The following is a 26,265-nucleotide window of genomic DNA, read 5'->3' as shown; positions in this document are numbered from 1 at the left end:
GTGTGCGGGCAAGTATTGAATCTGTTTAGCGCTTTGAGTGCTATATAAAAGCGGACTATTATTATTAATATTATTTATTTAAGAAGAATTTTATCCAACACAAGATATAATTTCAAATCAAGGTAACATGTAACAGATATTATTTCTCAAATAATCAATAAAAGACAGCAAACATACTTTTGAGTATACATATATTTTTACGAGGGAACAGCCCGAGGGCGTTCACACCATACAGCACAGCTATCCTTGCTCAATACAATCCTCCCACTTTTAGACAAGGTTCTCGACATTAGCGGCCATGTGAACGTGGCCCAGGATCTTATCAAAGAGCAATAGGAAGGACGCTGTCACAGTCTCCAGACAGGGAATCTTCTTATGTTGTTTTAAGAGGGGGCAGTCTGAGGGCAGACGGTGGGCATTCCAAACATGAAACAGGGGCCATCTTTAGTCTACAGCAACGGCCGATCTTCAACTGGAAAGCATGGTTTACAGTAGTGAGGCTCACAAAACAGTCAGTAAACTTTGAGTTTAGGTCATGGTTCTAAACTTTTAAACAAATTTATCTTGTAGTTCAGGAGTTTGCAGAAGCCCTCGTGGTTACGAAATTTTAAGTTAACTCAAAGTAACAAACCATGACAGATTTTAAAGTTAGGGCGATAACTAGCTGGATTGTCTCAGTCCTTTGTGAACCATTGACAATGTTTGGACTATTATTTGTAACTTTGAGGTATCGCAAACTAAAAGTAAAACACTACGACACACTACCTGTGAACGTAGACAATCTTATCATGCCATTCACAAATTAAGCACAGTAGTACAGATATTGACCTTTCTGTTGATGTTCAAAAAAGGATTGTAAGAAGTATGCACAGAGTTAAACTCCTATACAAAAATAAAAGCAGGAAAGGACAAGATCATTTAAGTGCATAGAGTTTTTCGTTCCTACAAATGAACTGAAAAACTGAAATACATGTATATCTCTTCTTACCGGCAGTCATTTAAATGACTAAGTATAGCTCTGATGGAATATATGTCATTTATTTGTAAGAGTGAGTAAAAGGGTTAGGTTAAAAAGGGAGAAAAGAGGGACAAACAGAGAAAGAGAGAAAGCCAAAGAGAGAACAGAATGCTGCAAACAAACACCAAAACGTGAGCAGAAAGAAAGCAGAAAATAATAAAGATCTACTGCAATAATCATGTGGTAGACTAATGGCTCCATATCACTTCCTACTACATGTGTCGTTTCCTTTTAACTGACTTTAAAATGATTTAAAGTCAGCCCTGCTTTGAAAGAGTATTCTAAACCTACCTAAGGTACAAAATATATTGTTGGGTCGGGGCAATTAGCTTACTTTATTCCCTTCCACAACTTAGAATTAAATTAATACAATAAAAAATCAAGACGATTTCATGGATTATTACTATCTCTCGATCATCTCTTGGAATCAACATATTCTGAATCGTATAGTTTTCATATTCCTATAATATCTGTCCCATCGCATCATATTTCATTGCCTGACCAGGCAACAGAGACAGTGTATCACTTACATTTCTTTGTATTAATATTCTGGCAGTCCTTTTTTTAAGGGGGGGGGGGGTCGGGAGATAGGGAGGAAAGAAGTTTAGAGCAGGCAATTCCCATAATACAGAATGATTCCAAACACTGGAAAAACACCACTTGCCACTTATTGGATGGAGCACCTGTATCAGAACGAGCATGAATGATTTTCATAGGGTCCACAAGTTGTCACCTGTGCCTTTCATCAAGATTCACCAGTGTGATTTGACTATAATTAAGTTACTGGTTGACAGTTGTGAGAACATCTTTTTTTTTAAGTACACCAATTCTGAACACAAAAATTCATATAAATCATGTAGAAACTACTTAGATCCAAAGTGACAATAAAATAAGTTAAATGTACTAAATACTTACCATTGATTTTATGAATTGAGATTTAAATTGAGTGGTCTGAATTTATCGAAACTAATTTAATGTTAGGGTAAAATAAGATTATAAAGGAATGAACTGTTCAAGGCATCCTACAATGAAGTCTTTGGGGAAAATAAGCAGAGTTACGAGTTGAGCATCTACAGTGCATCTCGAGTCTGTTGTTGACTGTTTTTTGTAACAAATGACTGTCCGGAGTAGCAAAACACTTTTGTAACTAGTCATAGGTCATACTGTATGGTACCCTTTAAAACATGACATTGAAAACAATTTATCACTTCCAGAATGTGGTTAGAATTTACGATTGTTAGTACATTGAAACAATTTGTACTCTAGCTGTGGTCACTAACAAGCCAAAACAGACTGAAATGCTGTCAGCATGATGCAAAAACACTTTAAATTCTTTCCATACCTTCACTTAGTAGTTTGAACTTTCAAAAGCATGAAAAACAATGGATTGTCAAAACTGGTTTCTTCCAGACCCACCAACATGTTATCTTCACTTTGAGTTCAATGCTCTCAGAGAGACTACTAAAATCTAAACAATAGGATTGTCTCAAGTAGTAATGGTTCGGGAAGAAGAGCTATAGACCAGACACAGACAAGATATAATAACAGGCAATAGACCATCATGGCAGGGAGCAATTGGTAGAAAGTGGCCGGGTTGATAACCTACCCTATTATCCTTTGGGATATATGTATATATATATATATACAGGCCCATCCAAAAAGGGGGCCATCAGCTTTATTCGTGCATGTTTTTACTCTGAAAGAGGGGTGTCATTGCACCCATCACATCCCCCTTCCAACATGACCTGGGCCCAGTCTTACAAGGAGCTGCGATCTATCCAAATCAATCACAAGTTTGCAGTTTCCTATCTCTTACGTACATACCGTAGTTGCAATTGATATCAACTCTTTGTAAGACGGGGCCCTGGTTTATATTACATTATAAGTAAATAAGTAAAAGTGAAGATGATTTTTGGTGAGGATTGGAAGCAACTTACATCTAACTAGACGATCAAGTTTTATCCTTTTTCTTGTGCATTAAATGACAAATGACACCTTTCTAAATAGAAACCTACACCCCCTCCCAGCACTTGCCAACAATAATCTAGCAATACCAGCTGATTGTACTTATAACCAGCTTGTAGATTCCCAGACATAATCAAGCCGACACACTTCTGTACAATACGATACCTGACAAACCTGAAAAGTGAAAAGGGGGGCCCGGAAAAAGAAGCCAAGAGAAGGGGGGGCTGGAAAAGGGGCTGGAAAGGGGAGCCTGAAAACTGATATTCCTGAAGGACTTTTTTTTTGAGGAAAAGGTTTGTAAAAGCACTGGATGATCTTCATGATGAGACAAAGTGGGTCGAGCAGGTCTAGTCCTGACCTAATTTACTGGAAGATAACAAACCTGAATACCCTAATCCTAACTTCCTCTGGACAATGTTTGCATCCCATGCAATTGGGAAATGATTTTCTTCCTACGCGTCCGACACAAGTTCTGGAGAATAATGTCATCATAGAATGAAAGTCATGCTCAAAAAACAACCTGTCTCATCTACTGGATCAATAGTAAAGTATTTCTATGTTTCGAGTTAGAACTTAAAGGCTCGAAGCGCTCTTGAGTATTTACTGTGTGACAAAGAAAAAGCATATCTTTGCAATGAGAGGAAGCATAAACTTTTGTTTGAAAGTAAATGTTCCATATTTCTTTAACAAATTTAGCTATAATAAAATGCATATTTATCCTTACAAAATATTCCTGATTCATTCATAATGAGATATTCACTGTGATATGATTAAATAAGGTTTATCAATTCAAGTTAGAAATTTATCAATTTTCCACATAACTCACAAAGATATATTGCACACAGGGAACATCTAAATAGAAGACAATCATAACAAGACTTACAAATATTGAAGTAAGAACAAATGATATGATAAATAACAAATTCAAAACATGAAATTATATAATAGAGTATATGTGGGGGTGACAAATGCCTCAGGTCTATCTAAGGCTATTCCAGGCAAGATTTGGATAGGAAAATATCAAATTACTATCAAATTATAATTATGAACAATCAAGAACAACAGAATAAGTGAAACTACAGAATAATAAAAACAAAGAATAAGATATAAAATAATCTTATGGGTAAGTGAGATTTTCATACAGATATATTGTTTTGAGATTGAGAGAATAGGAACATAGATTTGAGAGATGATATCAATGTATTATTTTCATCTTTATTTATTGTTTTGAACAATCCATAAATATCCCAGAAAGACCCATGGTGTCAAGATCACATGTCAGATGGTTAACCCACAAACCACATGGGGTTAGGCCATTCGTGGAGGGACACATTCAGATGAGTTTAAGTCCACAACCCTACAGGAAACGTGAACAGACGGGTATAGTCTGTAGGTTACAGACTCTAAGTTGACACCTTGCCACAATTCCTAAAGCATTGAGCAGAGCCTAGCTCCTTCAGTCTCTGGCTGTGTCATGTTCGGAGGAACTAAACCAGAGAGCCTATGCCGTCAGCCTAGTCTCACCACCCAGACACACTTACGCACAGCGACTGACATGGGTTCGTGCCTGCAAACTACATATAAGACGGGTCAGGGATGATGAGACAGAGTGTTTGTCATCAAGAGAGATTTGATTGACAGCTCTGAGCCTGTAGATCTATCTGGCTGCCATCTCTTCCCTGTATGATTAGCATTCCAAGAAAAATGACACATGATCCTTCCCATGATGCTTTGCTTAATATAGCAAGGGAGGAGTGCATCATGAGAGCCAGTCAAAACAGAAGTTAAGTAGAACTGAAATGATTCAGGTTTCAATATTAATGCACTTAAACTGTCTATCAGAAGAGCAAGAATCTATTAGCCTTGATATTGTCAGGGTGATATTGAAAGTATAGTCCCTATCAGAGTAAAGGGCATAAAGGACTTTAAAATTTGTTATTCTTTTCCTTTTTTCAGATCTCATGCCCAGTTTATCATATATGTCAATCCTATTGCTTATCATCTGTAGAACAATTGAAGAACTTTTAACAAGGAAACCCTTCAAAAACCTACTAATTTTTTACTAAAATTAGGCATGCATTAATTTGTCAAACAAGAAAAACAGTTTTGTATAGCCCTCATAACTACTGTAACACACAAGATAAAACAGAAACATTAATTCTACTTCGAAGATAATTTTTAAAGAATTCATGGAAAGTTTGTTCAGTAATTTGCTTGCACTTTAGAAATAGGGCAGTAAATTTGTAAACAGCCCGAGGTTACTAACAAAGTAATCATATCACTTGTTATCAATCAAAATGTTTGTAGCTTAAAGCCCCACTGCACTACTTGTAGCTACTTGCGCCCTCTATATAGCAAACGATGCCTAAGTGGTGACCTTTGGTCCCCCATGGTCCCATTTTTCTTATGTTAATTGAGAGTCGATTTGATAAGATAACCACCTGCCAGTTACCATGCAGGGAGTTCTAACCCCTCCTGGGCAAACTGGTGCAGGCAGGCTTTAAGATTCACTCTCCCGATCTCTATACATACCGGCAATACCATCTGAAATTACTTGCACTAAGACCATGCATCCAGCAGGGAAGTTAATTTCCATTTAGTATCCCAAATGAGTAATGAATTAATCATACAAGCGCTAATTAACCATTAATAAATGTGCTGACATTTTGTATCTCTCACTACAAATTGGCAACACACGACTGACGTAACAGACCCATGATTTTAGGAAAGAGTGGCCCCCTGCGACTGGAGGGTAAAAAAGGTAGTGATGTCAATTAGAGCTGTCAAAACAGACAAGGTTGCATCAATTGTAAAGAGAGCCTTACTGTCTGTTAAAACTGTGAGGGTTTGTTTTGTAGTATTTAAAGGGATTGTTCATAAGCTTTTGGAATTCATTTTTATTTTATTTTCTAATGACATTGTATTTCAAAATTTATGGCGTAAATGGATGTCTCAGCTCCTCAACTCATTTAGGATTTTTTTTTTAAACTCATTAAATAGAAACACTACATATTCTCTTCTTCTATTGTTCTATTCTATTTCCACAATCGTACCGGTTTAACTTAGCCAATCTTTGTCATGAACATAACCTTTATTCCCTTTGTTAGAACTTCATTGTTTTCTATATATGTTTCTGTTTCATCTTCCTTTCATGATCTTGTTTTAATTTATGTACATTGTAAATCACATTGAAATGTTGAACAACAGGTGTGAAATAGGCTATAAAAGAACAAAGTATTATTATTATTATTTAGACTTTTTCCACCTGACAATGACATGGCATACAAAGAATAATTCTTTCATCTAAAGAAGTATATCACCTAATTTCTAATTGACATTGCATGAAGCCTAATGTTTCTAACGTTTGAATCCATGGTAGATTTCATATGCATGAACACAACTTGACTTTCATGTGCAAGAGAGGTTGAAACATTATATTTCAATTCTCTTTTCAACTCAGCTCACCCTTATCTTAGACTCTATTTTGTCTTCAACAGAGTAAACATAGGTAGGTGGCGTAGACGTAGAACAACAAGTTAAGGCATGTTCAGATATGATGGGAAACATGAAACGTATTACATTTTTGTCACAATTGAAATAAATCTTGGTATACCGCTGCACATGTGAACAAGGCTGTACCTTACGTCTTGGACAGTCTCAACACAGGTAGGTTAATAAAGTGCAGAGAGAGGGTACAAGCAGTTCATGTAGAGTGTACAATCAGAGGCATTGAGATAGCCAGACGGAGCATCGGACACTAGCAGAGGAAACTATCGAGACTCTTGAATCACCCTCCAGGGCGATGCTTGGGAGCTATAAGTGTCGGTGGTTAGAGGGTAGGAAATGAAAGTCACCACGTAGCACTTAGCAGGTATTAGGACTAATAAACTGTCTAATTATCTCCTCGGCAGTCATGACTTGTCACTTTCCCGCAGCGTGATCCCGATCGATCAGAGAGTTTTCTCCGCAAATCTGGCTTATATACCCTCAATCTGGGGTCATTAGATGCTTTAGTGATGCCTGTAGGTTTGTAGGTATACTGAGGACTCACTTGCAGCAATGGCTCAAACACTCGTAGAAACAGTGAGGTGTTTCACTTCTGTGATCCTTGACCCACATGCCATTTCTTCTAATCCAGTTTTACAGTATTTACCTGTAATTCAGACTAATCTCCAATTCTCCACAATATGCTTATCTAAATCCTAGCCATTTTTGAGAAATTAGACCCTTAGAGAAAGACCTGCAAAGTTACAGTTTTACAATTTAAAGGCATCATTCATATCGCCAGTTCATGACATTTAAATACCAAATTTTTTCATTTCATTTCATTTCATTTATTTTCATATTTCTCATAAACAAACATATACATGTACATTTCAAATAAAGTACAAAATTGTTTTTTTCTTCAATAATACATAATAATAACAAAAATAAGTGGTCAATGTGAATTACTGATTTAACTAAGAGAAATATGATGGGACCTACATGAAAGCAAGCTTGTAAAGCTGTAGGCCCCAGGGATGATCTAGGATCATCCCACGCCACCTTCAACTCGCTGTGCGTAATGATGAAGCACTCAACAAGCTTAATTAAGTCAATCTCCCTGACATAACAAATCAAATCAATCTCCATGACAACAATATCCATATCAATTTATACAAATTTCAAAAGGAACTAACCCTGTAGGGTGCTTAGCAAGTTACATAGAAGACATGCTACATAAAACACTCAGACATATAACACTCAAAAACAAAAACAAACAAAACTTAACAAATTCAGTCATTCGTCATAAACTTAAAGAGGGTTTAACCTTTTTCTACAACACATGCAAAAACGTATGGAAGTGAAAAATTAACAAGCAAATTTTGAAATGCAAAAGATTGACATGAATTACATATCAATCTTAATGTGTATGGATAGGAGGAGAAAGCAATTGAGACTTCTTATGCTTACATCCAACTTCAAGATGAACTGTCTCTGAGACCACGCCCGCCTCGTTGGTAGCATAACAGGTGTAGGAACCAGAGTCTGAGTCCTGGACCCCCATGATGTCCAGGTCCCCGTTAGGCCAGATCCTGGTGTAGGTGACCCTAGTCAGGTCTCTGTCCCCCTTGAACCAGGTGATCTCAGGAGGGGGTACCCCAGAGGTTGGGCAGGAGAGGGTTGCCTTCTGACTGGGCGGGGTCAGGTAACGGTACTGCGTCATCTGGATGCGAGGAGGCTCTGCAATTGATCATATAAACACATTGATATGAATACATGGTACTCTGCAGCCACAGCAAGAGGGGTCTTCTCCTAGCCATCTTTCTAGGTACATGTACGTGTATATGAACATCAACTGAAGTTGTTATTACTATTAATCACATCAGCCTTTACATGGCAAAAATCAAACAAGTTTATTTACTCACTAATAGAGTAGAAATGAGCATTTGCACATTCATTATGATCAGATGAACTACTGTAGAAGGCTATCTCTGGAGAGATAGGAACACCAGTTTGGTAATAAACAATCACCATGAAAGGAGACACACATGGGTTAGAGTCCCACATGCTCTATATATCCAAATTATGTAATATTTCAGAAATGTGTTTCCCATTGGTGCTACATACATTATAAACGCAGGCATAGAGATGATATAGTATGCCGAGGGCCAACAAGAATGAATCAAGACCCTTCCTGCGTTCAGCCTGACAAGCTTGGAACAGAGAGTTATCAAGGTTTGGAAGCGGACGGCTAGGGATCTTATGGATCTTCGTTCTTACCATGGTAGGATACATAGACGTTGAGTAAGTCTGAGCCGGCCGTGTTGCTTGCCAGGCAGGTGTATATTCCCTGGTCCTCTCTGGAGGCATTGAAGATTTGATGGATGATCTCTCCGCGCCTTGTCCCAGGCACGATGGGAAGCTCCTGGCCGTCCTTCAGCCATCTGAGCTCAGGGTGTGGGTAGCCATTGGCCGAGCATCGAAGGGTGATGTTCTGACTGGACGTGAAGGTCACGTTGCCTTGGTAGGCGTTGATTTGGGGTCGCTCTATATTGGAATGATAAAGGTAAGGTATAAGCAGTCAGACACACACTACAGCTTCTATCAAAATGTAGAAGCACAAAAGGATGCGTCCATAACGCAAAACCAGTTACATTTAGTGCTGCCATGAATTAAGAGTCCTGGGTACCGTTTCACAAAGCATTTTTTCAATGGCAAATGACAGAAATTAGTGACAAACCTGCTGATAACCAATCAGAAGCAAGGATTTCACTAGCTTATAACAAAAACTGTCATTTGTCACTGATGACAAGTTTTGTGAAATGGGGCCCTAAATTTCAATGCATCAATTAATTAACTGATTTAATTATTATTCACCAAATAATGTAGTTACAAGCTACACAATTAAATCATCTAGAGCGAGAAGGGGGTTAACTCATATAAACTTTAACATGGGGTTAATGCCCTTTTGGCTTTGAAAAGATGAAACGTGGCTGATGCTGTATCAGGGCTCTAACCCATACCTTGCACATAAAGATAGACGTGTTCCTCAGTGACTCCTCCTTCATTCCATGCTCGACAACGATAGGAGCCAGCATCACCAGGATGAACATCTTGGATCACAAGGGAGCCATTATTCATCAGGCTTACCTATGGAATAAGGTTTGATCAAAATTCAAGAATGAGTGGAAGATGACACAAAAAGACATTAAGAATCTACATACAATCTATCATATCCAGAGAGGTCAATGTCCACAAGTTCATACACTTGAAATTTAATTTTTTTTTTCATTTATGAGCCAGTATGATAAGAGTTTCTTTTGTCTGCTTTAAGTCTAACAATAATACATGTAATTCTTTTGTCAGAATAAATTGGCAAGACCTTAATGAAAAATTACTGACATTTGGCATTTATTCAACGTTTTATTTTATGCCAAAACATCAACAAGATTCTTATAACTCTCAACTTTCATTGTTTTCATCATTATTCCTTTCAAGCCTCATCCTCTATCCCCCCTCCCCCTTTCCCTTCACATATTTCTTCTCATCTGTTTATTATCACATCTTTTTCATATATCTACCTATTCGCAAGAGGAAATCAAATGACATACCACTTTACAAGGGAATCAGAACATAACCAATGCTCCGTAACTCAATTGAAATTCCTAAATCAAATCAGCCAACATGATATTTCTGGAGTGTGTCCAAAAATTGCAATTGCCTACGGTATACAACAAAGGATAATTCCCATGATTCTGAATTTCCTTGAGATTTCCGTTTACAATTTGTTAGAGATCATCTCATGTCACTGCATTGAGGTCATGATAGGAAGTACGCCATGTGTTTCTTAGGAATGACTTAAAGTGTAACCAATCAACAAACAAATGTTTTGTTCTGTATGTTAGCGGTTCCTTGTTGCTAGCTATATTTAAAAGTGAGCTTCAAATGTAACATATTTCATGAGACGTTGCAAGTTTATATATACACTTAACTAGCAAAGAAGCGGCTTGTGAGTAGACTAGTTGACGCACCAGGGGGGTGTTTCACAAAGGCTAAGATTTAAATTTAAGTTGGACTTAACTATGGCAGGCCTTTCATGCCACTGGTTGCTCTCACCATTGGTCTCTCAATTATGATATTTACTAAAGATTCTTTAGATTTTATTTTTTTCAAAAAAACTATCAAAAAAATGTAAATTCTGTAGATTTGTGACCATGATTTGTTAGTCCCTTGAGAAAGCAATGCCAGGAATGGTTAGAGGAACTAGTGGCATGAACGGCCTGCCATAGTTAAGTCCAATTTTAAGTTGATCTTAGTCTTTGTGAAACAATCCCCAGTACATGTACATGCTCACATAGAATAAGGCCTGTATGGAAACCAAGTCCAACTTGGCTTTGATGTGTGGGGCTTTATGTTATTCTTTATGTTTTCATGGAATGCCAAGTCAAATTTGTTACGCTAATTTAAAGTGTACAAATCAGTTGAATAAATCATTTTCTGTACAGCTAGAATATATAAAATCAGCCTTACAAACCTTGACCCAATATTCTATGGGTTAACGGTGAAGGAGTATGAAGAATAAAGGATTACATGTATTAACCCCATGCACGGAACCTTCACCTCACCTATGTGAGTACATACCTCAATCAATCTACTCAACCAGTCAATGATGATAAATGATGATAATACTCTACAATGCTACAAAAAAATGCTACGAGAATATAAGAAAGATAACTTCACTGTTGTGAATTTCAACTACACTACCTGTTTTGCCATGTGATGATAAACTCTACAATGCTATTTCTAAGAAATCTCTCATTTTTGACATAACATGCACATTCATGCGTCACTGCGACCTAAAGGTTATAGACAAGATAGATAGGCTTACTCTCAAGATTGGAAACCTTATACTACCTATTTTTTTCTCTCACTGTCTTCTATTTGATGATACACTCTACATACCTCACTATGACCTACAGACTACAACGTATCGATTCGATAGAGAACTGACACTGTTGAAAACTTCAACACCATGTATTTAAATGTTTTTTCACATTGTTTTTGTTTTTCAATGTTTTATATGTGATGATACACTTTACAATGCAGTAAAGTTGATAAATTGGATTTGTCTCTCTTTTGTTCCACCATATGCACATCCATAAGTCATTATGACCTCCAGTGGTTAACATTTTAGATAAGATAGGTTCATATAACAATCCATTAACTTTAAGTTTGGGTCGTGGTTAGAAATTGCATTTATTTTATAGTTAAGGATTGTGCAGATGCACTCGTCCTTTATTAGAAAACTTAAGTTTACAAGCAATCTTCAGGTTAGCACAAAACTACAAGCAGCAAGGGGTTCATATTCAAAGACGTTGTTTAACAATGTTTACAGTTTTACAAATCTGAGATGCATGGCCTACATGTTTTAAGTGTTTGTGATATGGTATAATATTGAAGCTCTATAATAAACAAATTGAGCTTCAAAATGATCATGAAGTGCTTCGCAAAAGTAAAAATCTTTGAGCGACAGGTTTTACCATACTCATTTCCCCAATAGACTGTAGTGTTATTCAAAACTGTTTTGCAAATGGTTTTTGACATTTCTAATTCCAATCCTAAATATCTTGATAATCAGACAGGCGATAGGTCATGGGATTCCTAACTGACCTAAAGGTTTATAATTATGATTGCAGCATGAGCTAACTCCAGGATTTCTTTTTAGAATCTGAGGCAAAGATACTCAATTCCTAAAGGTATGTGCCGTGCCGATGCAATTAACTTTGAGGTTACGTCACCTTGTAATTCTAAATGAATCCTTTCCCGGCTTATAGTTTAAAATTTGATTACTCATTGTTTCAGTCCTGAGTGGAACATCATCAATATTTAATAGTGGATCTTTTTTTGTAACTTTGAGGATTTGCAAACTAAAAGGTTAAAACTGTGACGGTTTGGTACGAACATATCTAAACTTACTCTGTTGTGGCCTTGTAGCGACACCAATGTATTTGGTTTATCCCATGTTATGTTATACTCTACAGTGCTGGAGATGAAACATGACATGACACCATCGCTACCAGGTAGGACTGATGTGTTGTAAGGTCTGGCAATCACTGGGGGTGGTTCTGTAATCACAAAGAAATCGTTCAAATTCATTAATAGTGTAAACTTATAAAGCGCACACACCATCCAGGGACATTCATGGCATTAGCCCAGCAACAGTTCTCTTTAATACAAGTTTTAAAAAATGTTTATTCAATAATCGAGTTATACCATCAGAAACTCAAAAACAAAATTGGAACATTTGTATCACCTATTTCAATCCTCAGCTTCGCCCAGTCATTAAATCTATACATATTAAGTAATGAAACTGGTACTTCATTTATTCTAAAAGGGTATCAATGCATACTAAACAAAACTAAACTAAATTACATACAGGATGAGAGAGCATGGATCTCAAGTTCAAGGTAAGCTATTTGATACTCATAGTACATGTATACAGAACAAGACTCAAAATTGAGAATTTTAAAGGCAAAACTATAATGAAATGGAGGACATTAAATAATACAATGTTCCCCTGGAATGTTACAATACTGAGTCTTAATGTATAATTTTTCATTTCATTTCATTTATTTCATTCTCCATAAAAACATTAAAACATACAAACATGGTATACAGATAAAAGATCGATTACAAGAAAAATACAAAGGGAAGGAGCAAACAAAATTTTATGGGAATGTGGGGTTAACAAAAAGGGCAATTAGCCTTATGAAGGTCAACCCCTTAAAAATTATACACTGTATTGTTGAGAAAAGAAAAAGGGAAGAGGAAAGCCGAGAGAATCTAAACACCAAAAAAAAAAAAAAAGGAAGAAGGGAAGGGGAGGGGGGATACATTAAAAAGTGCATTAACTGAAACGTAAGAGCATTTAAGATGAATAAAAGAAAAAGTCATATCAGCCTTCCATACAGTGCACTAGAACCCCCACCTTTTTCATTTGGGACCATGGTGTATTACTTCTAACTCATCCTTAATGGCTTTTCGTCAACTGAACAATTAGCAATTGGATTCCCAAAATCAAGGAAAAAGAATGGACTCTGCCGGTTTCTAAGAGTTTGGATAAACATGCCACTGTCACTATACATGGACAGATTTTTATTTTAATACATGATGGAAAAGAAAACCAGAGAGGACAAACTGTATCCATGACTGTAACGAAAGGACAGTTTAGGGTTCAAGGATGACAGTGTGTGATACCTGTGATATCGAGGTATGTCTCTGATCGGGCACTTCCTTCTTCATTTTCTGCTATACAGGAGTACACCCCTTCTATTCGGCTATCAGAGTTCTTTATAGTCCAAGTTGCGCTACCAGTTTCGCTGTAAACAGACCAGACAGGTAGATAAATAAGAAAATTTAGAATAGTCTTTATAATAATAATAATAATAATATTTAATTTTTATATAGCGCTTAATACAAATGTCTATAAGTGCTCTACAAATATACCATTACTAATGGTTTTAACACTAGACCTTGTTTTACATAATTAATATTCAGTAATTTTTTAATGTAGATTCATGACAGAGGCACACCTGCAGTGACACAATATTTGAGGTAATATTTTTGGTCAATTCACTATTGGTTATTGCATTTAACAATGACCTATACATAAATGTGATTCACACAAAAGTGCAAAGTACACTGTTGGTCATAATGGTGGAATATTTATTTTTACCCCAGTTTAGGGAAGGATTTAAAAAAAAAAAAAAATTCTAATAGATCTAGATAATGGCATACATTCTCAGATTTTATTGAATATTAATTTGCGAGTGTTTGTTTTGCGTGACTGTTAATCTTATGTGTGCTACTATGCTAATCAGTTAAGGGACCTACGTCCTTCAGTCATAATTGACAGTAATGAGGATTAATGCCTCACAAAAGGGCACTAATATATAGCTGATCGACACGATTTTTATCCTGGGGCCTCACAGTAACGAGGCCATTGCTTAGCCCCTGAATCATGACTGTACGCAGTGTTTGCTAGGGTACGCGGCCCCTTCGACAAATCCCCCAAAAACGAAAAAATGCAATAAATTGTCAAAAATTCATTGCATTTTCCCCCGGCCCCCAACAGGAAAAATTCCTCTGTAGGGCCATGCATTATGGTTCAAGGCATGGCCACACAGAGGAATTTTTCCTGTTGGGGGCCGGGGGAAAATGCAATGAATTTTTGACAATTTATTGCATTTTCTTCGTTTTGGGGGATTTGTGGAAGAGGCCGCGTACCCTAGCAAACATTGCGTACAGTCATGATTCAGGGGCTAAGCAATGGCCTCGTTACTGTGAGGCCCCAGGATAAAAATCGTATCGATTAGCTTTTTTAGTGCCCTTTTGTGAGGCATTAATCCTCATTACTGTCAATTTTGATTTAAGGACGTAGGTTCCCTAGCTGATTAGCATAGTAGCACACATAAGATTTAGCAGTCACGCAAAACAAACACTCGCAAATTAATATTCAATAAAATCTGCGAATGTATGCCATTATCTAGATCTATTAGAAATAAATAATTAAAAAAAATCCTTCCCTAAACTGGGGTAAAAATAATTATTCCACCATTATGACCAACAGTGTATTACACATGTAAGATCAAATTTTTAAATAGCTATAAGACCATATTTACAATTTTAGAGCTACATGTATATCTGTAATATTCCTTGTTTCCTAACAATGAATATGTGAAACATGCGTAAATACCCTTGTCACACTACCAAACCAACTCAAAACCCAATCCACACTGCCCGTTTTTGGCCATTGGGGGTAATGTAAATGTGTGTTCATCTGTAGTTGGTCTGGTGTCGGCCACGTTGGTTTGATTGAAGTATAAATTTAATTTGTTTATGCTAGGTAGCTTAGTCAAATGTAGAGGCATAAAAAAAAAAGACGCGTCCGGAATGCAAATTGCATAATTGTTGGAAATCAGTATTTTACCACAAAGAGGTAGAATTAGATCGTCAGGATATGGAGCTGGTAAATGCATGTACCATCTTGACTAGGTGTAATGTTAGCTAAACTTTCTTTCAGATATGTCCAAAAAGAACATTTATATGACAAACATTAAACTATTTTTCTAAGTTACCATCCTGAAATATCTACATGTATAAGCTCTGAGGAATCACCTACCTGAATTCAATAGGTCCATCTAGGGGAGTTCCCCTTCTCATCCACCGGACGGTGAATGGTATCATACTCTCAACATCACAGGTCAATATAGCATCCATTCCATAATAACCTGGTGTCCTTCTCGGCATGAAGGTTGTTGGGGGGTCTAAAGATATTCAAGATTACAAAATAACGATAAATGAGTCTATCACATGATCTACATGGTCTAGAGGAAAACATTTTATTCCACTCTGCACAGAAGCAGACTTCATCAAGGAACTGGATATTATTTAATTGAGAGGATGAAACATTTACGATGATTAGGTTTTGCCTTGAGCCATGATCTCTTCATAAAAATAGGTGCTCTTCATTGGAGCAGGAGGAAACTTTATTAAATAAGTTGTTTGTTTCATACCTAATCATCCACAAGGTCTAAAGCTCATGAATCTATAATGAGACAAGTCTTCATTGGGTAAAACTTGTTTTTCTCACAGTTACACTCCTGCTGTCATATTGCTGAAGTTCAAGTTTTTGATTATATTGAATAAGCTACTCGTTAAAGGTTTACTTGGTTTTTATGACCAACATGCAGACTACAGAAATGTGAGTACATGTCAGGAAAACCTTCCAGACTCAGATACAAAAAAATCTGCAGTGTATTCAGAACATTACAACAAGGATTGTAAAGAAGGCTTTCAAACATGAGCATGTTACACCTCTTCTTGCATATTTCTTTTCTTTGACAAAATAAAGCATGGAGTTAATGTCAGAGTTCATGTTGGATCACCATTAAACAAGACACGATTCACTAACCTGGTATAAGAGGACTGATAGCTGCTTTGGAGAGTCGCTGGAACCTGAAGTTCATGCTGTCGATACCCGATACCCTGATGTGGAAGTAGCTATCAGGTGGGATGGTGCGAGGGGCAATGTAAAGGTCTGGATTCTCTGTGCTCTGAGTAAGGCGCGTCTCAAAGATGGTCTCACCCCTCAGGTTCAAGAACTCCACCTTCTCCAGGATTCCTGGAGGATTCAGATGAAGGGCCTCGATCATCAAGTTAGAAGGAACACCTGAAAAAGGTAGAAAAAGAAGTGTATGTATGTATGGTACTGAAATAAACACATAATATCTTAACAAAGGCATGTCATTATCTGGCATTTATAGAATAAATGACTGTATCTCTCTCTCTCTCTCTCTCTCCAACCAAAGCAAGCCATTGCAGAAAAACCCTTATATGCTTGAACCTGGAAGACTCCTAAAAGAGGAGTTGTGAAATGATTTCATTTTTGCCCTTCCAGCAGTGTCCACTGACAGATGCTTTGTTTTCAAAGTCTTCTAGAAAATCAGTGTAAAATCCCAATCTTAATATATATTTGTCTCTTATATTATAATGCTTGACAAACTTAATGTAATTAAATTTTATTAGTTTTAAGTGAATCAAATATCAAGTCACATAAATTACAGGATACAAAAAACTTTCAAAAAGTGGACCTACCTCTGATGGGTCTATGGAAGGTGTTGTTTAGGTCCGACGTGGGGTTCCTAGCGAATCCAAAGGCGAAATCCAGAAGACTAATGGCTGTAACACGCACCGTATGTTCCTCTCTAGAGTTTGTTATCAGCTCATAGGTGCCCGGAGACGGCTCAACCATTCCAACTACATACACATTTTCTAAAGTTAATAATTCCTCTAAATACTGCTGTCCACCGTTATATCTTTGTGAATTTATCAATGGTATGTCTCTACCTGCAAAAGAAGGACAAAGGAAATCATTGTTTTATTTTGCACCACAAAGGGAGTGAAAACATATATACAGTAACTGAAATTAAAAAATAAACAGAACTAAATACATAACATCTCACACCTACAGCAGAGTTAACTCTGAATCTTGAAATACATGTAGTAGACATAACTGTAACCCCTTCCATACTGTGGGGTTGTGTGGGCAGCACATCCCATTAAATATTGTTGGCGTAAAAATATTTTGTTAGGATCACAATCGGTCAAATTTCTTCTTTCTTTCAAATTTTAAAGCAAAAAGGTAAAACCAATGTAGCCTCTTTTATTTAAAGAGCTCAGTTATGGAAGTCTTAGAGAAAAGGATGAAGGAAGGCAAAATGCAAACAATGTAAGGAAGTGAAACAAATACAAATTCTGGACACAATTCCTCTTGTTATTTTCATCATCACTACCACCCCCATCATCATCATCATCATCATCACCATTCATCATCATTATCATCATCTGCATTATCAAATTCATTACCAGAAGCCAAATTATGAAAGGAGGTACTATCTTTGTCTCAAGCAAGCAGCTCAAGGAGGATATGGACTTACCCCTAGGATCTCTAAAAGTGACGTTCCTACTATCACCACTGACAGAGATGGTGATCTGGTTGATCCTGGTGTCTATCGGAACCTGATGCACTTGAGTGGCCCCATGCTCATAGTCGGTTGACAGCAGGTTGACCTTGCGAGATTGCAGAGATATTTCAACAAATCGCAACACCTGCAGGAAAGGACAGAAATGAAAAGGGGTTCAATATTTGTCAGCATTATAGATATGGAGCTACACTACTCATCGGTTGGTAAACTGTTAGTGTCCTTGAATGTGTCAGATACACAGATAACATGGAAGTTTGCAAGCCGTCCACATGTGTCCTTTGGGAAAGGTACTGATCCTTGATCACCTCAATGCATACCAATAAATACATACTGTACATATTAGTAGTTTTAGTACTGTATTAAAATATGTGACTGAAGTCATGATATCATAAGGTGCAATAAAATTTCCTTCTAAAAATGACATGTACATTGTACAAAAGATGATTACATGTATTACACACTACAATAAATATAGGTTCTAAGCACTAAAATGCATTTTCTTAGTCTTTTATCTCATTTAAGTTTTGATCATATATTGAAATAATTGCTATTTTATCTACTGATTAAGTTTATAAAGGCAAAATACCACTGTTGAATTAGGAGGACAAACACCTAGACACATGGCTTCCATGTTTCCACACAATGGTCTTCATTGAGACAGGGATGCTTCCCATACAGAATGGTAGACATGTAGATGTATCTCTATAAGTATCTTCATTGTGACAAGGGTATTTCAAGTATATGAACACTGGTAACTATAAACTGTTGAACTTTAACCTTCAAGTCTCTTGAAAATGGTAGGTCCACATAACAATATGAATGAAATAACCTTTCATACATTCATAAGAATCTTACACTGAATGTTTTTGACTAAAATAAGATCTGCAAAATAATTTTGGTGCAAAATACATACCATAATACCGGTAGCTGGGAAATGAGCAAAGAATGATATATTAAACTGAGCTACCAGTTCATTTTAGGAGTGATTACTGCATGTATAACTAACAAGTGGTACTGTACATACATGCAAATGTGAAAAAAGCTTTACTGGCCAAAAGCCTATAGTAACTATGAAATTCAGTTACCATAACTCAAGATGAGCTTTAAAGCCATCTACACTACCGGTAGTTTGGCCAGGAGGGATTAGACCTCCCTGTATGGTCACTGATAGGTAGTTATCTCATCAAATCAGCTCTCAATTAACATAAGGAAAAGGGGACCATGGGGGACCAACGGTCATCGCTTAGACATTGTTTGCTATATAGGGCGCAAGTAGCTACATGTATAAGTAGTGCAGTGGGGCGCTTTAAATGGCACATTCACAAAGTAGGGGAGGGGTGGGGTACTCTCCTTCACTCCTCCCTTATCCTTTGACATTTACCCAGACTGAAGTATTTATAGAAGATGAGCTTCCTACTGTCTACGATCCCGATCAGAATATCAAGATCAATATACATCATCTTTACACTGCTCTAACTGCATTCCATAGAAGATCTTCCTATGACCTTCTAAACCTTCATAGGTTCAAACAATTCAGGACTGCTTTTTACAAAAGAAATAGAAACACATGTGTTTGGAATACTCTTCTTCTATGACAATTTTCCCAATTCCATTCGCATCAATTCAATTTTCAAAGGAAATCTAATGGTTTAAAATATTCTCTTTAAAATGGTCTAAAGTTTACATAGTATGCAAAATACCTTTGGGTTCATTTGATGCCTTTACAGTACGAAGTTAGAATTTCTTGCTTTATTTCATATTTTCTATATTTCCTTCGAAGGCTGTTTCTAAATTTCATCTCTGAGTTAAATTGTTGTATGCTGCTGAATATATCATTGTATCAATATTAACATGGAGTGAACTCGAGACTGTAATAAAAAGTAAGTATGAGTTGAAGTTTCTCATACATTACCATCAGTATCAATTCATTCTCACATACAACATGTATGTACATATATATGCAAGTCAAATTAAAGCTATACCTTCTTAAATTGCATCATCAAGCAAGGCTCTATTCAAACTGAAAACAATGAGATTATAATCCACCTGTCTTGTAGGCAAGTCATGGAGGAACCCCCTTCTTTCCTCATTATCTTTACTTTCATTTATTAATCTTTGTAGTCCCTCAAGTCTCTCACAATTTCCTTTCGTATAATTAGCAGGAAATCACTGTTTCCCTGAACGGCAGCGTGATAGAAAGGCACCGACTTGATAGCACAGTGGACTACCATTTTGAAAGCAAACAGTAATATTTACCTGGGACTCAGAGAATTGGCTATGTGAAGAAAACAAATAATAAAATGATAAAATGTGGCTTGTATATCTCTATATTAGCAATGGGATTTTAATCTTTACAAATTTTGGATTTACTAAAAACTGTGGTAGTCCTTTCAAATCATCCATCAATATTGCTAATATTGAATGGGGACAAAATACCACTTAACTCTTTATGCGCCACTTAAAAAACCCCCCTGTGCCACATTCTTTTAGGGTCACACATTTCGAGGGAATCTTTATTGACTCTGCTGAATCAAGAGGCTATAACTCTTCACTGGATGATCATGATGAAAAATATTGTGCAGCAAAGTTGTAGACCGGAAAACGTGCTTTTCGATGAACCGTCATTTGTTATATTTTGAATTATCATTTTTATAATAATCATAATTATATAATGTTTAATTTTTCTTATTTACGGCAGTTTTTTATCCCTCTAGAATTTCTTATTTAGCAATGATAAGACATCTTCAAATCGAATCTATTAGAAAGGTGGACTTCTTACCTTTCTTTACATACCTTGCTCAAGTATTCTAACAATTCAGAAGGTTAGTATTTAGGTTGTTGAAGAAAAGAAGTTCAATAGGGAGAGACTTGAAAGTACCCCGCTCAGCCACCCTTGACAATGGGCTAATCTGCCCATTGAAATCCCTATTACCCCAGGTTATTGTCAATGTCCGGTTTAGCGGGGCATGAAAAGGGACGTCGTGGGGATGTTTTTCTTTGTTGTGCCATGATAAGTCAATAAGAAATAAGAGAATGTTATTGATTTTGCCCACTGGTATGAGCATGTAAAAATGGTATAGGCATAATATATTATATGTGATATACATGACATAATCAGCATCTTATTGAAATGTCTCATTATGAATGTTCACCGCATCTGTTCTCTCACCTTCTTTACCCCTCAATAAAATTGATTTCAAGTACATTTATCACAGCCATAGATATACAAAGAAAGAATGAATCAATCTTAAAATATAAACTATATTGCATTGTTTTCCATTTACTTTATTGTGAGAGAGCTTATTATCAGAAATGATTGACGAGTGGAGTATGCAATGAATAAAATATGGAGAACGGACGTGAGAGACATTATGAGAGAGAAATAGTGATATGAAATGAAAGGACTTTACTGTGAATAAAGATTATAAGAGAAAGAGATAAAGATGACGGCAAGACAGGATACATATTGATACGAAAATAACAATAATAATGAGATAGAGATGACGGAAAGAAAGAGAGTAAACACTGATAGCATAAGAATGAATAAAGATAATAAGAGAAAGATATAGAGATGACGGCAAGACATAGGGTACATATAGATAGGAAAATGATAATAATAATAAGATAGAGATGACGGAAAGAAAGAGAGTAAACACTGATAGCATAAGAATGAATAAAGATAATAAGAGAAAGATATAGAGATGACGGCAAGACATAGGGTACATATAGATAGGAAAATGATAATAATAAAAAGATAGAGATGACGGAAAGAAAGAGAGTAAACACTGATAGCACAAGAATGAATAAAGATAATAAGAGAAATATATAGAGATGACGGCAAGACATAGGATACATATTGATAGGAAAATAATAATAATAATAAGATAGAGATGACGGCAAGAAAGAGAGTAAACACTGATAGCATAAGAATGAATAAAGATAATAAGAGAAAGATATACAGATGACGGCAAGACATAGGGTACATATAGATAGGAAAATGATAATAATAATAAGATAGAGATGACGGCAAGAAAGAGAGTAAACACTGATAGCATAAGAATGAATAAAGATAATAAGAGAAAGATATAGAGATGACGGCAAGACATAGGGTACATAATTATAGATAGGAAAATGATAATAATAATAAGATAGAGATGACGGAAAGAAAGAGAGTAAACACTGATAGCATAAGAATGAATAAAGATAATAAGAGAAAGATATAGAGATGACGGCAAGACATAGGGTACATATAGATAGGAAAATGATAATAATAATGAGATAGAGATGACGGCAAGAAAGAGAGTATTACACTCATAGCATAATAATGAATAAAGATAATAAGAAAAAGATATACAGATGACGGCAAGACATAGGGTACATATAGATAGGAAAATGATAATAATAATAAGATAGAGATGACGGAAAGAAAGAGAGTAAACACTGATAGCATAAGAATGAATAAAGATAATAAAAGAAAGATATAAAGATGACGGCAAGACAGGATACATCTTTCTTTCATTAGTTTTATTCATTCTTATTCTATCACTGTCTACTCTCTTTCTTGCTGTCATCTCTAGCTCTTTCATTAATTTTTATTCATTCTTATTCTATCAGTCTACTCTCTTTCTTGCTGTCATCTCTATCTCTTTCTTTCATTATTTTTATTCATTCTTATTCTATCACTGTCTACTCTCTTTCTTGCTGTCATCTCTATCTCCTTCTTTCATTTTTTTTATTCATTCTTATTCTATCAGTCTACTCTCTTTCTTGCTGTCATCTCTAGCTCTTTCATTAATTTTTATTCATTCTTATTCTATCAGTCTACTCTCAGGGAACACTTTTATCACTAGAGTCTTCGTCACTGCTCGATTCGTCGGAATCAGAGTCCATGCTCCATGCTTCCATAGTAACAAGATCTCGAGCCTCCTCTACACTAAACACACGTTGACGTTTTCCAGCAGGTGCCATCGTAACATCAGTAAAAAAAATCCAAAGAAAACCGCTAAATACACGGTAATTTCGAATGTAACACTATGAAGAAAAACAGTTTACCGGAAAGTGTGCGATGTATACAATGTAAACAATAGTAAACGCAACGCGTGGCTACACACTGCGAGCGGTATTATGAATGTCTAATTGACTCGTATACATCTGTGCAAAAATGCGAAGTTGGCACGCCTACGTCCGTGCAAATCGGCGAACAAAGCAAACAAAGAGTTAAAGAGTAGATCCAACTTTTTCTGTCATCAATTTCAATGTGGCTAGCAATCATTGTACTCATATTTTCTTTCTGATCAGAACAAATCCAGAATAAATTGATTCATAATATTTAACAAACACATCCGTTCCACCATTATTGAATCATCGTACCACAAAGAATCAGAAGGTATCATAAATGCAAAGTTTAGTCTTCAAATTATACCATTCATTTTTTTATGTCTGTGGTTAATATTACTAAGAAACCAATTGTCCAATTTCCACATTTTTTCAGTTTTTTTCTGTAAGAGTTGAAATTGTTGTTAAGGTGAATGTCATGTTTAATTCATCACCTGCTTTGTGATGTATGCCATTCCTCTACCATATTTGTTATTGTTGGAATAAATTTGTTTCTTCAGACTCTGTCAGGTGTCACTTTCAATTTAGCTAGCACAGAATCCATTTTCCAATGCATATTAAACAACTATGGAACTGAAAACAAATCAGATTTTGAACAAACTTGTGTGTGGTCATAACTCAAGACCTACATGGAGGTAATTGAGAGAACCATGCAATGAAGTATCTAATCATTTTTAAGACTTCCGAAAATAAGACTGCAGGCCTATATTTCAAAATAACAAGGACACTGTACAGTGCTAACGATATGGATCTCACCTCTCCAATCTGTAACAAGTGTTTCAGAGGTGGACATTTCTTTGCTGTCTTCACTCAAAATATTCAAAGGGAGGAGGAATGAGGACAGAAAATACTCTATACTATTGAAGGAACACAGGACAAAATATATTCCTGGCTTGGACATATACCTCTCATAATCTTTACGAATACAAGATGTAAGTTTGTCATATTCAACACATATTTAATCTAGAACTTTAATAAACTAGAGTTATGCACAAAAACTGAATGTCTATCACTACAAAGTAAATGTCTCCCCCCCCCCCAATACACATACCCACACCCCAAATGGCGAAAATGAAATGAGAAGGAAAGAGAAGGGAAAGAAAGGGAGGGGGAAGTAAAATGTAAAGAGGATGATCGAACCCTCTCCAACATCCAAACCAATGGTCATGTTCATCCACCTTGTAAGATCAATGCCCTTCAAGGCCTCAGAGTCTGGACTATGCCACTGTCTTCTAGTTTTCCTTTTCATTCAAATGACATATTTATTATGAATATATTTGAAATAGAATAAATGTTGATCTTTTTCAACAACCAAAGGTTCAGTGAAAAATTGATTCATTTTAATCTCAATATTATGTTAATAACATTAGCCAAGAACATGTACTGAAGGACCATTCAAACCTCAAATAAATCTTAAATAATAAATCATTTTACCCCCCCCCCCCACCTCGAACATGGGTGTGGGTTTCACAATAACCATGGCAACCAAGTTTCCCTATTGACAGAGATGTATCCACTATCCAAGACTGCATCTTAAAAGGAACTTGTGTTTCATCACAAAGAAACGTGTGGGGATATTTATATCTGCCTCTGTCCTTGCAGGCAATCTACCCAGAGTCAGTCATTTCCTTACAAGTCCCCGGTTGAGAGTTATCAAACTATCATATCATGTGATCGGTATCTAGCTTGAATCTTAACATCTGGAGAAGTATCTTAAATTGCATCGAAAAGAGGAGTTAAAGATGAAGTTGAGTTCTGGTCATGCGATTGCATTGTGAAAGAAACAGTGTGGAATCGACCAGAAAAGGTTGATCATCTAGCATATAAGAATTTGTGTGTATTGCAAGGTTCTGGAATCATCAAAATGATAAGAAATTAGGCCAAGTCTTGGTAAAGTTACAAACACTGTACACAGAAAGATGTATATGGGACTACACGAACACGTGGCGTAAAAATCCTACCCCGGAGTTTTACGATTTTACATGACATATTTAGAATATGAAGGCATTTGAAGAGCCATGCTTTTCAGGGAACATGTCTTATCTGATGTTCAAGGGCAGGTCCAAGCTATTGTCCCCTCTGGGGGTCAAATTTCATCTTTATATATATTTAACAAACTATACCTCATTTTAAAGCTGAAACTATGAATTTTATGAATCTGATAAAAAAAAATTAAAAATTATCAAAATACGAAGAGTGCCAAGGTCACGAACTTCGATTTGTATTAATTAGCGTGACGTACGGGACATTACATTTTTATTTTTGTATCTCATTTGAATTATTTGTTTAAAATTAAATATCTCAGGACATGATGACCATCATGCTAGAAAATAGGAAAAAAATATAAAAACTTTCAAAATTAATTAATTATGCAAATGAGGTAGGTTCCAAAGTGTGATGTCCCGTACGTCACAATTAGATCATAATTTGTTTAATTTTAATTATGAAAATAATTTTTTTTTTTAAAGATATTCTAGGAAGTTCTAATTTAGATGAATACCTAACAAAAAATAGGTTTAACAAAAATTTCGAAAATTCTGTGTTGATTACATAATCAAATTAAGAAATGTGACGTACGGGACAAGTGTGTGACGTACGGGACAACCCCATATAAAACCAATGCGAGATGTGAAAAAGGAAATGACCAAAAGGAGAATATATACTGTGTTAGGAAACTTGTTGTATACAGGGATATATGAACATTCCAACTGGGTCCCTTCTAGGAATTTACTTGTTTGTACTTTTGTTGTAGTTTTATGTAATTGTTGTTAATGTAATTAGACTTCAAGCCACACCCCTGGTATTATCAACTTTGGTATTTTGCCAGTTGATGTCTCCAACATTGGCAGGATGCTAAATATGTAAATCATAATAGTGTACTAGTTCCAGGAATGAGTCTAATGAAATTATATGGTAGTGGATGCACCAGAAGCTGGCTTTTACAACTCATAGATGCTGCAGGTAAGAATAGCATATGTATGCTATCAAGCTCTCCATGTGAGGTTTTTATATATTCTATTTAAATGTCATATATGATGGTAAAGGATTACAGCATGCACTGTACATTTTATGAAGCCAGCTCGGGAATTCTGATCTCCTAAAAATTAAATCATAACTTTTAAGGAAGGATAGCCTTTT

General features: G+C 36.0%; 1 protein-coding gene across 3 annotated transcripts in view; it reads right to left on the bottom strand.

The window, feature by feature from the left end:
* The window catches only part of LOC574679 (hemicentin-1), a 112,338-nt gene that overhangs the window by 60,085 nt on the left and 25,988 nt on the right, over nt 1–26,265 (bottom strand). For all 3 annotated transcript variants that reach the window (XR_004066343.1, XM_030997535.1, XM_030997536.1), the window contains exons 4-12: nt 17,965–18,136; nt 17,123–17,374; nt 16,440–16,697; nt 15,648–15,792; nt 13,724–13,845; nt 12,443–12,591; nt 9,490–9,616; nt 8,747–9,013; nt 7,937–8,206 (exon numbers count right to left, since the gene is read on the bottom strand). Coding sequence is in view for 2 of the 3 variants with exons in the window: in XM_030997535.1 (XP_030853395.1) it covers nt 7,937–8,206; nt 8,747–9,013; nt 9,490–9,616; nt 12,443–12,591; nt 13,724–13,845; nt 15,648–15,792; nt 16,440–16,697; nt 17,123–17,374; nt 17,965–18,136 (1,762 nt within the window). In the remaining variant the exon portion in view is untranslated. The remainder of the gene's footprint in view (nt 1–7,936; nt 8,207–8,746; nt 9,014–9,489; nt 9,617–12,442; nt 12,592–13,723; nt 13,846–15,647; nt 15,793–16,439; nt 16,698–17,122; nt 17,375–17,964; nt 18,137–26,265) is intronic.

This window comes from Strongylocentrotus purpuratus, unplaced genomic scaffold (assembly GCF_000002235.5).
Source record: "Strongylocentrotus purpuratus isolate Spur 01 unplaced genomic scaffold, Spur_5.0 spur5_scaffold_4, whole genome shotgun sequence".
Taxonomy (NCBI): Eukaryota; Metazoa; Echinodermata; class Echinoidea; order Camarodonta; family Strongylocentrotidae; genus Strongylocentrotus; species Strongylocentrotus purpuratus.
This window is presented reverse-complemented; position numbering and strand designations above follow the sequence as displayed.